General features: G+C 42.4%; 2 protein-coding genes across 3 annotated transcripts in view; one reads left to right on the top strand and one right to left on the bottom strand.

Annotated features, from left to right (window-relative positions):
• Positions 1-13,048, top strand: part of LOC127531862 (NACHT, LRR and PYD domains-containing protein 3-like) — a 116,636-nt gene extending 103,588 nt beyond the window's left edge. Inside the window, exons 5-9 of the mRNA XM_051942096.1 lie at positions 6,000-6,173; positions 8,086-8,259; positions 8,557-8,730; positions 9,398-9,444; positions 9,595-13,048. Coding sequence (XP_051798056.1) covers positions 6,000-6,173; positions 8,086-8,259; positions 8,557-8,730; positions 9,398-9,444; positions 9,595-10,121 — 1,096 coding nt within the window. The 3' untranslated portion in view covers positions 10,122-13,048. The remainder of the gene's footprint in view (positions 1-5,999; positions 6,174-8,085; positions 8,260-8,556; positions 8,731-9,397; positions 9,445-9,594) is intronic.
• Positions 1-13,499, bottom strand: part of LOC127531863 (zinc finger protein 665-like) — a 149,680-nt gene that overhangs the window by 86,164 nt on the left and 50,017 nt on the right. The window lies entirely within an intron of this gene.

Here is a 13,499-nt window from a genome sequence, read left to right as displayed (position 1 = left end):
AAGCAGGCAGCTCTGCAGGCTGTGTGATGTGAAGGAGGCGAGCCCCCGGAACTTTTTCCGCCGTCCAAGCGGACTAAGTCAGCTGTTTGGGAATACTTCGGCTACCGTAAAAAGCCAGACGGCCACGGCTTGGAGGAAGAAGGTCGCCCGACGTGCAAAACTCATCTCTGTCTTTTAGTAACTTTTTTATATTTTAACTGAGGCAGATATGGTAACTAGCTTGCTAAGGTTTTATCTTAGCATGCTAGTTACCATATCTGCCTTAGTAAAAAAAAAAAAAAAAGTTATCCACAACTTTTTTCTTTCATCAATCTTTATTGCTAAGATGGATAACAGCAGCGAGTTTACTCTCTAACATGACGTGAAGAAGAGAGACGCACGTGTAATGTTTTATTTTGTATGTCTTATTTTTAGGACAGCAGCAGCTCTGGCAGCAACAGGGCATCCACCTCAAAAGCTGAAGCTCAGCCCACAATTCAGCAATCATTTAGTCATTCAGTCATTTATTTTAAATACATATTTTCTAATGTCCATCATGTTCTATATATTGTTTAAAAATATAAGACTGTTCAATTGAAACGTTTTTTCCTTGTTTTAAAAAAAAAATACAGACATTCAAAGTACACATTTTAGAGCTGCAATCATAATACCGTGAAACCGTGATATTTTTGCCTAAGGTTATCATACCGTCAGAATCTCATACCGGCCCATGCCTAGTTGCTACAGTCTGATAGAGTTCAGGTTCTGCTACAGTTTGATAGAGTTCAGGGTCTGTCAGTTTTTCCTGAGTCCACATTAAGGTCAGTTCCTCTGTAAAATCCAGGCGTAAACGTGACGTCACCTGTTGGTTTCAACGCCGAGAAAATGAAGCCTGGATTTTGCTACTTCCTGGTCGCCGTTTTGGATTTTTGGAGCCAGTGACGTAAAAAGCGTCATCAAACAGACTGGACCGGTAGAGCAAATAGGGGCAGGATTGGCTGAGGACTCTCTTATCCCGCCCACATTTTACCGCAGAGGCTTCTGTTGCTGTCTATCAAGTTTAGCCACGCCCCCTGGCTCCGCCAACTTTAACGATTTATTTAAAATTCAGTATTGATTGATTTTAAGATCGGCCACCTGATCTCTCATTTTGACCATGAAAACTAACAGGAAAAAATCCTGAGCTATAGAAAATCAGTCTATCAAATTTTATTTTTTCCAAAAATGAATTGGGGTCTATGGAGCAAAAGCTTTTTGGAGCCAACCCTAGTGGACAGCATGATATTGCAAGTTTTTGACACTTCCGGGTTGGCTTCAATTCTGGAGCCAGATGCTACGTCCACTATATATACAGTCTATGGTAAAATCTACTGATCAACCCTACTGACTGAATGCTGCCCCCGCTGTTTAAACCTTGATATAATGCCAAAATTAGTTCTGTATGAGCTGACCTTCTGTGGAAACAAAGCATGTCCTCACCTGTTCTCACCAAATTATGAGGCGATCAGACAGTTTCTGAAGATTCTTCATTCATTCTGTTTAGCTGGGAGTGGTCCTGCAGTTTACAACCAGAGGGAAGCTGACCAATCAGCTCTCAGTAAGGACAGAGACAGCTGCATTCCAAACCACAAACCTTTACTTTTAAATACATCTAACACAAAGTATTCACTGTGTCCTGCAGTGTTCATACAATTAGAACATCCTACTTGATAATATGGAGCCTTAAACTCTGACTATCCCAGTCTGTAGTAATGTGGTGTCATCTGACTGTGAGTCTCAGCTGCTCAAACTATGTTCTATTTCCAACGACACACTGTTAAGTGCTATGGACTGTTTATTAGGAATGTGGGTCCAGAACGGCCAGAAAAACATTTTTGGCATTCTACAAAATCAGTTGAATGCTGTAGGACATCCGGGGATTCTGAGATTAGGCGATTTAAACATAATATGTACTACATCTTTTTCTGTGCGTACCATCTGGCATGTAGCATGTAGTAATATGTAACATTACGTTATACTTTTAAACCATCAACAACCTCCAGTGACCTACCACACTGGAAATGTCAAGTCCTCAGAGGGTTGGATGGAGCAATAAGGCAGCCATGTTGGCTGACTATTTTAAGGGGACACTGTTGCTGCATCCTGGGCTTTAGCTCCACCCTGGATGACTGTGGCTGCTTTAAAAAGACAGACATTCTTCCCTCTATACCAGAATGATGATGAAGTGAAGCCAGAACACTCTGTTCTTCAGAATTGTCTGGATATGACAGACTAATGTCAGAGGAACATTAGGTTTTACTTTGAAGGAGCAGTTTGGTATGAGAAAACCAGAGTTAATCAACACCATAAACTCATCAATAAATGTCAACATAAAGTCCCTTCTAAGTCTGTTGTAGCTGAAATAAATGAAAGCAGTAAGCAGTGGAGAATATAACATGTGACGTCTGTCTGTCAGTGCATGTCAGTGATGTTGGAGAACCTTCAGAGAACAGAGAACCTTCCTCCTCTCAGACTCAGCCTCCTCTTCCTCAGACTGAAGGTAAAACTGATGGATTCTTTGGTCTGTAAAGAAAGATGGCAGCAGTTATCATGCCTGAAATGGAAGCTGAGTTTAAGCAGGTTGTTTTGTACAACATAGAACAGTGGTTGTCTGTGGAGTTGCATGAGGCAGCAGGTTGTAGTGTAGCTGCAGCAAAACGGTCAGTTTTGTGGCTGGTGATCCATCCATTCTCTATACACCGCTTTATCCTCACTAGGGTCGCTGGAGCATATCTCAGCTGACTCAGGCGAAGGCAGGGGACACCCTGGACAGGTCACCAGTCTGTCACAGGGCTACATATACAGACACACAATCACACTCACATTCACACCTACAGGCAATTTAGAATAATTAATTAACCTAAGCATATTTTTGGACTGTGGGAGGAAGCTGGAGTGCCCAGAGAAAACCCACACATGTACAGGGAGAACATGCAAACTCCATGCAGAAAGATCCCAGGCCCACCCCGGGATTTGAACCAGGGATGTTCTTGCTGCAAGGCAAAAGTACTAACCACTTAGTCCACTGTGCAGCCCTGGCTGGTGATCCTCAAATCTAATTTTCTTAACTGGTGTCCATTTTAAGCTAGTTTCTGGGATCCTTTTGATGGTGAAGAAAACTGTACTCACTGACACCTTGACTGTCTTCAGTTTCTCTGTAGGAAAGACCTACATTTTAAGTGTTCTGATGGTCTGTCTCTCTTCTATTGTTAAGTGCCTTTCCCTCTCCTTTTTAATAGCAACACACTACTTTTTGCAGCACAATGCTGTTCTAATAATGCTGTGGAGGGTTCCACGGCGTGTTCCAACTCTACTTTATGCAGACAGAGGGGGTTGGAAGGAATCTAGAAAAGTTGTGACACCTGTAGGATTTAGGAGCAACAACTTTTAAGGCTTGTTCAACCTCCATTGCTGCAGAACAGCTTTCAGTTATCAACCCATTTCTGTTCCCTGAAAAAGGCCTTTTTGTGTAAGATTGAAATGTACATTATTTTTCAGTTTTGGCAGTTCACCACTATTGTACAATTTCAAATTACTCATTGGAAAAACTGTAAAAATTAGGGTGTTCTATAAGTTTTGACTGGTAGTGTACTTTGATAAAGGCCCAGAACAGGGCTGCTGGTCCAGCTCTCTGATTTTTAGGTTCTATTGTCTAAAGGGTCTTGCTCTAATCGGAACTCTAAGAACAGCTTAGTCTGTATTTAAGGAAATCCACCTACCTTCTGACTGCCTCCATAGTTAACCATCTGGGCAGCCCTTTAGTTGAGTTGCCCTTTCAGTCAGTTTTTCGGTCACTTTCCTTCAAATGATCAGCTACATCATGTGTAGAGGTTCGACTGAAACTCTCAGGAATAAATTTAGAAAAATCTCACACACGCATACCCATCTTTTTATTAGCCTCAGATGTTTTAGGTGACCAATTAAAAGTCCAGCCTCTTTGTAGTCGCTTGTGTTTACTTTTTCTAACAACAGCAGAGGTTTCTGTAGACACACATCTCAGACTGTTCCCTTCATGTTTGACACAGATCAGACTGTTCCAGTACCAGAACCACGTCCCATCAGATATTACCAACAGAAGCTTCAGTCAAACTTCCAGGACACGTTTCGGGTTACAACAGAGGGGTGGGCAGCAGATGAGCAGCTTCTGGTTGATATCTACACAGAGCTGTACATCACAGCTGGCCGGGACGTGCACGTCAACACACAGCATGAGGTCCTACAGATTGACAAGGTGTGGAAGCCATCAGACACAGAGACACAGATCCAACCCAGAGACATTTTCAAGCATCCTTCTGGAAAAGACATACCCATCAGAACAGTGCTGACCAATGGAATTGCAGGGATTGGAAAAACATTCCTCGTGCACAAGTTTGTGTTGGACTGGTCCGAAGAAAAAAACAATCAAGACGTGCATCTTATTTTCCCGTTCACTTTCCGTGCTCTGAATTCACTGCAGGGAAAAGACTTTGGTTTGGCAGAGCTCATTCATTTCTGTATCCCAGAAACTAAAGACGTCACAGTGGAGGCTCTGAATTACATCTTTACAGCTCTGCAGTCATCAGGAACCAGCAGCTACAAGAAGAGCAGATTCAAACTGCTGTTTGTGTTTGATGGACTGGATGAGAGTCGCCTTCATCTGGACTTTCGTGTCAACAGCATTCCCTCTGTGGACGTAACAAAGTCAACTAAAATAGAAATCCTGCTGAGGGAACTTATCAGTGGAAAACTGTTGCGCTCAGCTCGCCTCTGGATAACCACACGACCTGCAGCAGCCAATCAGATTCCTCACAACCTTGTCAACACTACAACAGAGGTCAGAGGGTTCACCGACCCACAGAAGGAGGAGTACTTCAGGAAGAGATTCAAGGAGCAGACCAGCAGCATCATCTCCCACATAAAGAAGTCACAAAGCCTCCACATCATGTGCCACATCCCAGTGTTCTGCTGGATCACTGCTACAGTTCTGGAGGAGCTGCTGGAAACCAGAGAGGGAGGAGATCTGCCCAGAACCCTGACTGGGATGTACTCAGAATTTCTAAGATTTCAGATTGATCACACAAAAGAAAAGTACGGTCCAGAGACGTGCGTTCAGTCCATTAAGTCATTAGCTAAACTGGCTTTTGAACAGCTGCAAAAGGGCAACCTGATCTTCTATGAGAAAGATCTGAGAGAAAGTGGCATCGATGTGAGTGAAGCATCATTGTACTCAGGAGTGTTCACAGAAATCTTCAAAGAAGAGCGAAGACGGAAACAGGAAGACAAGGTGTTCTGCTTCGTCCATCTGAGCGTTCAGGAGTTTCTGGCTGCTCTTCATGTCCATCAGACCTTCATCTACTCTGGAATCAACCTGCTTGAAGAAGAACAACAAACAACACATTCTCAAGTGCAGACAGACACTCTCAGGTACAGACGTATGGACAGACATTTCTGGTGGTCTGACCCTATAACAGGTTTCTACCAGAGAGCTGTGGACAAGGCCTTACAGAGTCCAAACGGACACCTGGATTTGTTTCTGCGCTTCCTCCTGGGTCTGTCGCTGCCGACCAATCAAAATCTCCTACGAGGCCTGCTGATGCAGACAGAAAGTAGCTCACAGACCAATCAGGAAACAGTGTGGTACATCAAGGAGAAGCTCAATGAAAATGTGTCTGTAGAGAGAAGCATCAATCTGTTCCACTGTCTGAATGAACTGAATGATGTTTCTCTAGTGGAGGAGGTCCAACATTCCCTGAGATCAGGACGTCTGTCCACAGATGAACTGTCTCCTGCTCAGTGGTCAGCTCTGGTCTTCATCTTACTGTCATCAGGAGAACATCTGGACGTGTTTGACCTGAAGAAATACTCTGCTTCAGAGGAGGTTCTTCTGAGGCTGCTGCCAGTGGTCAAAGCCTCCAAGAAAGTTGTGTAAGTAGCTGGAGACTGAAGATCCTTTTTCATTTTGCTGCTGTTTCATCAGTATAATCTGCTTTTTGTCTCTTCAGACTGAGTGGCTGTAATCTGTCAGAGAGAAGCTGTGGAGCTCTGTCCTCAGTCCTCAGCTCCCAGTCCTCCAGTGTGACAGAGCTGGACCTGAGTGATAACAACCTGCAGGATTCAGGAGTGGAGAGTCTTTCTGCTGGACTGGAGAGTCCACACTGTAAACTGGAAGTTCTCAGGTCAGGGCTCATCAACCTGTTCAACTGATGACCATTTAAAATGTGTTTTTATTAATGATGAGCAGAACAGCTGAGGTGGGAGGTTTTCTGTATTTGTATGACTCAGATCAGTTGTGTTACTGACCTTTCGCACTAGTTTCTCTTAATGAGGCCTCTTCCACTACAGGGACTGAACAACCTGGAACCTGCATGACAGAACCAGAACCTGTAAGAACCTGTGAAGTCTTGGTTCCAGGTTCTGTTTTAGTTTCCACTGTTTTACAAAACAGAATATTTCAGATAGACATTGATGTAAAGGAAACACCAGAACAAACATTTCATGTTCACACTTGAACTTGTTTTGTGGATCTTCTCCAGGGTGTTTTCTCCTGATTAGATCCTTGCTTGTGTTGTTTCTACTCTCAGATGTTTATCGCTTTGGATCAAAGCGTCTGCTGAATGAAACTGTAGATGTTCAATTTGTTTAATGACTGACCTCAGTGCAGTTCAGCTGGTGGACAGTTGGACATTCTTATTTGAGGTTCAGGTCCAATTCCTTCTCATCACTGTAGTCCAAACAGCCACTGAAGCAGTGTTGTCTTCTGTCTTCACTGAGATGAAAGAGATCCTCTGTTCAGATCCTCTTGGGTTCGCCTCCTCAGATGTTGTTGACCCTGATCCCATCACTCCCAATTCTGTCTTCACTGGGCTTCAGGACACGTCCCTACCTCAGGTGGTTTATGAGGAACTGAGATTTTGGGTTGAAGAACATGACAACATGCTCAGATACTGGCTGAAGATTTTTGGAAAGACTTCCTGGAACAGCAGCTTCCAGGACTCCAGGTGTGTCAGAAATGATGGAGTGAAGCAGCAGCCCTGCAGGTGAGGACAGTCATCATGACTGTTGATAAGCAGTGTCCTCATGTCCTCTGGTCTGTGGGTAAGGTCAGTCCAGTCTTCCTGCTGCTGATGGCTGAGTCCCATCAACTGAAGTGTTGGTGAAGGATAGAACATCCATCCCACCTGTGGTGAGGTTCATGGTCTCTCTGCTCTCCCTGAAGAGGAGCTACACCCTCATAGGGACCCTATGAGCCTTTTCAGATGTGAGGCTGTTAAAGGTTGTTGGTTCCTTTCAGACTGTAGGGACTGAGAGCCAATCACTGGGCAGCAGAGTGTCTCCTGAGACTGAGAGAGAATGAAGATTCCAGCTCACTGACGCTATGAGGAGTCCAGACTTCATCAAGAGTGGATATAAAGAGTTTAAACACATGAGTTTGGAAGTCCTTACTCTGGTTCCAGTGGGATTCATGTGTCAGTGAAAACCAAAGCATGAGTCTCAACAGCACAAGTAGAAGTGAAGGAACCTGAAGAACAAGGACTGGAGATCAGAAGACGTTTGTTCTGGAACAACATCAGAGATGGAAGCGAGTCTGACAGCGATTTAATGGCTGCCATCAGCATCAAGTTGATTATTTTTCAGATTGTAAAGAAGGAAAAAGTCCAAAGTGTGACTTGTCCAAGTGTGTGTCCTGATTTGAATCCAACAGACCAAGTTTGGGGTATTTTAAAGACAAAGGTAGAGCAACACAAGCCCTCCAACAAAGAGCAGCTGAAGACCTAGTCTCTGACGATGGAGGAACATCTACAGGGCTGTTTGCCCTGTATTCTTCATTTATTAAATCTAAACTGTCAGTTTGCTTTTTAATCAGATCAAATAATTTACTGTTCAGCTTCAAAGTAATCTGATTACTGTAATGTGCTCCACTTTGGATTATTTTCAAATTTAAATAATATTTCAGAGGACTGTCCTTATTGCTGCTGTATTCTGGACATAGTGGGATGTATTTGTTGTTAAATTCACTGCTGTCTTTTCAACAGGACAGAAAATACTGAACTTAATGTTTGACTTCTTTTCTGGTCTTTGTCTCTTCAGACTGAATAACTGTAATCTGTCAGAGAGAAGCTGTGGAGCTCTGTCCTCAGTCCTCAGCTCCCAGTCCTCCAGTCTGACAGAGCTGGACCTGACTAACAACAACCTGCAGGATTCAGGAGTGGAGAGTCTTTCTGCTGGACTGGAGAGTCCACACTGTAAACTGGAAGCTCTCAGGTCAGGACTCACACTTTGAAACTGATGTGATTTCTATCAGTGGATAAACAACGAACCTGAGTACAATCATTTCTGCTGATGGGATTCATCAAATGAGCTTTTACTGAACTTGTGCAGGACTTTGTCAGGGTTTATTTTTGACATGATTAAATCCCACTAATCATTGCTGAGATTGTTGATTTGCTTGAAATGCATGAAATGTGCAGCAAAATGTATCTGAAAGACAAAGAAGAAAAGAGAGCGAGAAACATCCAGCCAAGTGTTGTCCATCAGGTTTGTGTTGTTTTGTGTGTGCAGGCTGTCAGGCTGTCTGGTCACAGAGGAAGGCTGTGCTTCTCTGGCCTCAGCTCTGAGCTTGAAGACCTCAAATCTGAGAGAGCTGGACCTGAGCTACAACCATCCAGGAGACTCAGGAGAGAAGATGCTGAGAGCTAAAGTGGAGGATCCACACTGTAGACTGGAAACTCTCAGGTACAGACAGACAGACACTCTCATTAAACTATCATCCTCGTGTTGCAGGCCAAGCCTGCCCTTTTCCATCGGTAGGTTTCAGGGTGTGTGAGACATGAGAGGAAGTGCTGTAGCGGTAGGAAGGACGAAGAACAGTGAAGCTGAAGAAGGGTGATGTGTACGGTGCAGCTGCAGTCACAGTGCATGTTCTGGTCCAAAGAGAAGTAGATCCAAGTGTGTTCTGGAGAAGCTGAGTGTGTGTACAGTGTGCTGCAGAGCTTGAATAAAGTTCCTCGTTCTCCACCGCAGAGTTGTTCCGGACTCTGAATACAATTTGTTACCAACAGCGAGCCACGCTAAGCTAAGTGAGCTAGCGTTTACCAACTATGGTTCAGAAGCTGACAAAACCGGGTCAGTAACATTAGCTTAGCATAAATACAGGAAGCAGGGTGAACTGTTAGCCTAGCTCCCTGAAAAGAGGAAGCATAAATTAGTAACACTGAATAATGAGTGTAAACTGAGCTGGAACGTGACGAGGACAGGACAGGACTTTAGAGATGCTGCATTCAGGTGTCTGTGTCTCCATGTTGGACTGGTCCTTTATCAGTGGAACAGTGTGAGAGCCATGTAACGTTCATGTGTGCTGCTGAAAGAGTCTCTGCTGCTCTGACCGTCCTCCTCCTTTCAGGGTGACGCCTGCTGGAGTCCGATGGTTGACACCAGGTCTGAGGAAGTGTAAGTGTGTTTTAATGGATTGATGGAAACAAAGCAGCACATTCAAGTATCTTCAAAGTGTCACATCTCTGAAGTCATCATCAAAGCTTTCATACTGATCACATGATCCATCAATAACTGCAGCTGTGTTGTGTTTGTTCTCTCCATCAGATTCCTGTCAACTCACAGTTGACACAAACACAATAAACAGAAAACTCAAACTGTCTGACAACAACAGGAAAGTGACATATGTGGAGGAGGATCAGTCGTATCCTGATCATCCAGACAGGTTTGACTGGTTTCCTCTGTTGCTGTGTGAAACTGGTCTGACTCGTCACTGTTACTGGGAGGTGGAGTGGAGAGGAGATGTTCATGTATCAGTGAGTTACAGAGGAATCACAAGGCAAGGAAACAGTGATGACTGTGGGTTTGGATGGAATGATCAGTCCTGGAGTCTGATCTGCTCTGATGATGATGGTTACTCTGTCAGACACAATAACAGTCAAACATCCATCAGTTCCCCCTCAGACTCTCACAGAGTTTCAGTTTATGTGGACGTTCCTGCTGGAACTCTGTCCTTCTACAGAGTCTCCTCTGACTCTCTGATCCACCTCCACACCTTCAACACCACATTCACTGAAACTCTCTATCCTGGATTTAGGGTCTATGGGTTTGATTCCTCAGTGTCTCTGTGCTGAGTTGAGTCTCCAGAGTCTCCTCCTGGTACAGAAACAGTGTTGAACAGATAGTTGAGTCTCTCCGTGACTCTGTCCCTCACAAACATGTTTTCACATTCATGGATTAAATGTGTTTCTTTGTCAAATCCTTCTAAATGATTCCTTGTAAACTTGTTCCTCTTCAAAGATGGAAGTTGTGATTCTTCCAGGAGCCAAATGTGGTGTTTGCGTCTTTTTCCAGTGAAATGTTGAGAGTGAAAGTCAGGATGTGGTGTTCCTCTGACGCTCACTTGAACTAAAAGCATTTGAGCTGCACAAAGTGTGAAATGAGAGAGGAAGCAGTGAATCTCCAAACTGCTGACAGACTTTCACACATTATTGTCCAGTGAAAATCAGCTTTTTGTGCAGCCACACTTGATCCTGATTTGAGTCTTTAAGTCCTGTTCTAGTGATGAAATGAGAACTAAAAATCCTGACTCTGAGTTCTTCATTACAAACACACATTATATCAGCTGTTTATTTTTCATCTGCTTTATTCTACTCAACATTTAACAGGATTATAAAAAATACATTTAAAGTCTGTCAAGAATCATACAGGTATGAGATCCATGAATCAGCCATAAGAATGGGGCTCTGGCAGAGTGACAGCAAAATAAGGGAACACAGTATGATATTATAACCTGTGATTTAGAATCAAATAATGCTATAACCTGATGAATGTGTGTGAACTACCCAAATGCCTGTTTTTTTTTATCTTCTTTAAATGTTGAAACAGTGTAATCCTGGCTTAGTAGCAACTGAGTCACAGGAGAGTCTCATTGCAATAAAGAGGATTGTTTGATTGTGTTTTGAAGTGACCACATGGGGGCAGCATCTCACTGTGAGCAGTGAGGGCTTTGGTTACCAGAGGAGATTAATGTGGTTAAGGTTTTTATTACTATGAAAATGGGAATGCTTTGAAGGTTTTGATCACTATGAAATGGAGATGTTTACAGAAGAGTTTGATCACCTGTGAAACCAAGAGATTACTAACTTGGTGATGGAGCAAGTAGTCTGGAACTAAGATAAACTTGAATTAAATGCTCACAGTAAAGGTTCATTAGCTCTGTATAGATTTTGGGGGATTTCTTGTAAGTCTGTGTGCATTGTGCAGAAATGTACAGTGTGGGTGTTAGTGAGAGTTCGACGCTGACATCAGCTTCTCCTGTTTCTCCACCGGAAGCCTGTGCTGGGCTGCAGATGAACCAAATACATGAATAGACCGGATGAAAGGGCTAAACAGGTGGTTTTGGTTCATCCGGACCACGCGGGGGCCATGAAGTCGGTGGATGGGGGAAGTGCACAAGTGAGGAGGGGGGAGGATGTATGCTGTCATCGTGTATGTCAATTAAAGTGTGCTGTCATCACGTATGTAAATTTAATATGATGTCACCGTATATGCAAATTCTGAAGAGAAGCAGTGATGTTATAAAATGCTGGAATATATTTGTTGGGAGTTGTTGTGGGGTAGTCACTTGATGCAAACCAGACAACAGTTCTGAGCATGAGGGATTTTACCACAGAACTGTGGACGGGTGATTCAACATGATCTGCAAAGAATATGTGTTCTACTGGGATTATGGACTGAAGGACTGCTCTTACTGCTGTTTGAGGATTCTAAAAATAACACTGACTGAAGGAACATTACTGAACTCTATCATTTCCAAAGGAATGACACCAGAGTGGACTATAACAAAGTTTTTATTGGTCCAACCAACAAAAAAGGACACAAGCAGATCTAAATCTGGACTGAACTCTCTCTGCTTCCCCCTGGAGGCTCCAAGGCTCGTCGTTCTTCAGGTGATCAGCCGGATGTGGCCACACCGTCTGCTCTCCCCCTCCAAATTACATAATGTGGGTGATTATTACTCTTCTTCTATGAAAGCATAGTAGCAGTTAGGAATCATGACGAGCCACTGAAATATTAACTAACTATTGATTCATTGTCTGATGATTTAATGGCTATTGCTATTTCCCTGCTGAGATATATTTTAATAAAGCATTGTCCTGCAATTAAAATCAACAGATTGGAACTTCTATTTATCCCTATCACAATGGTTAGATATATATTTTTTCTTGGAGTGTATAAAGTCAGGTTAATGCGTACATCACAACAGTAAAGGTTCTGTAAGGTTACCTAGTCAGTCCACATTTATTCTATTCAACATTCTAAAAGTTTTTACAGAAAGGTTTGTTCATATATCATTTACAATCTGTTTTATGACACTTTTTCCCCTAAAAACAGACTGAAATGCACAAAATGAGACATAAAATGAAACAGAAAAACCTTAAACAGATGCAAAATGTCCAAAATGATACAAAAATGATCTAAATGAGACACAAAATGTTCACAATGGAACAAAACAACTTTAAAAGCACGAAAAATGCCGAGTAAAATCCTAAACACAAAAAGTGACCAAGGTTAGAGACAAAATGATGAAAATGAGCCTCAATGAGACACAAAATGAGCAAATTCAACAAAAACAGCCTTTAAGTCACCAAAATGCAACAAAAAACAACAAAAAGAGATGAAAAATGACAACATTTTATCCACTAACAACCCTAAGGATGCAAACTGAACAAAATAAGGCACAAAATGAGCAAATGTTAGCTTGTCAGTGTTGTGAAAACTTCAGTCTAACATGTCAGTGTGTAGTTTGATATCTGGAGCTGAGTTGCAGCTCGTTGTCTGGACTTCTGTCTTACCTGAATGTTTCCTATCTGGCTGAGGAGGCTTCATTTTTCTGTCACAGTCTTTGCTCACAATGTCTTCACAAGTTTCACACTTGAAATCTTCACCACAACTCTCCAATATCTCCAAGCTTTGTGTGTTAAACTGACTTTCTCAAGTGTTTCCATGTTTTTCTTCAGAATATGGAATGTGGTAACAGTTGTTAGTTCTTCTCTCTGACATCACAATGGACTTTTAAAAAATGCATTTACTGTCTTAGTACTTGTTCTCTGTGCAATGACAGGAAAGTTGGATCTAATCTAATCTATAAAATGACCAAAATGAGACAAAAATGGACAAAATGTTTCAGTGGTGAGAAAAAGACCCAAACAGAGTCTACTGAACGGTCCAACAATGTTATGGGACAGTTCAAATGGGACACAAAATGACCAAAATGGAACATAAAACATCCAACCAAGATAGAAAAATACCACAATGAGCCATAAAATTAGAAAAGGGACATCAAATGTGAAACAAAAAGATAAAAGTGGGACTAAAATTAAGCAAAAATGACGAAAATGAGACACAAAATGTAGAAAATGAAAAAAACAACCTTAAAGTGATACAAAATGACTAAAATGAGAGATAAAATGAGCAATTCAGAGCAAAAATGAGATGAAAACTGAAAC

Source organism: Acanthochromis polyacanthus, chromosome 22, assembly GCF_021347895.1.
Source record: "Acanthochromis polyacanthus isolate Apoly-LR-REF ecotype Palm Island chromosome 22, KAUST_Apoly_ChrSc, whole genome shotgun sequence".
NCBI lineage: Eukaryota > Metazoa > Chordata > Actinopteri > Pomacentridae > Acanthochromis > Acanthochromis polyacanthus.
This window is presented reverse-complemented; position numbering and strand designations above follow the sequence as displayed.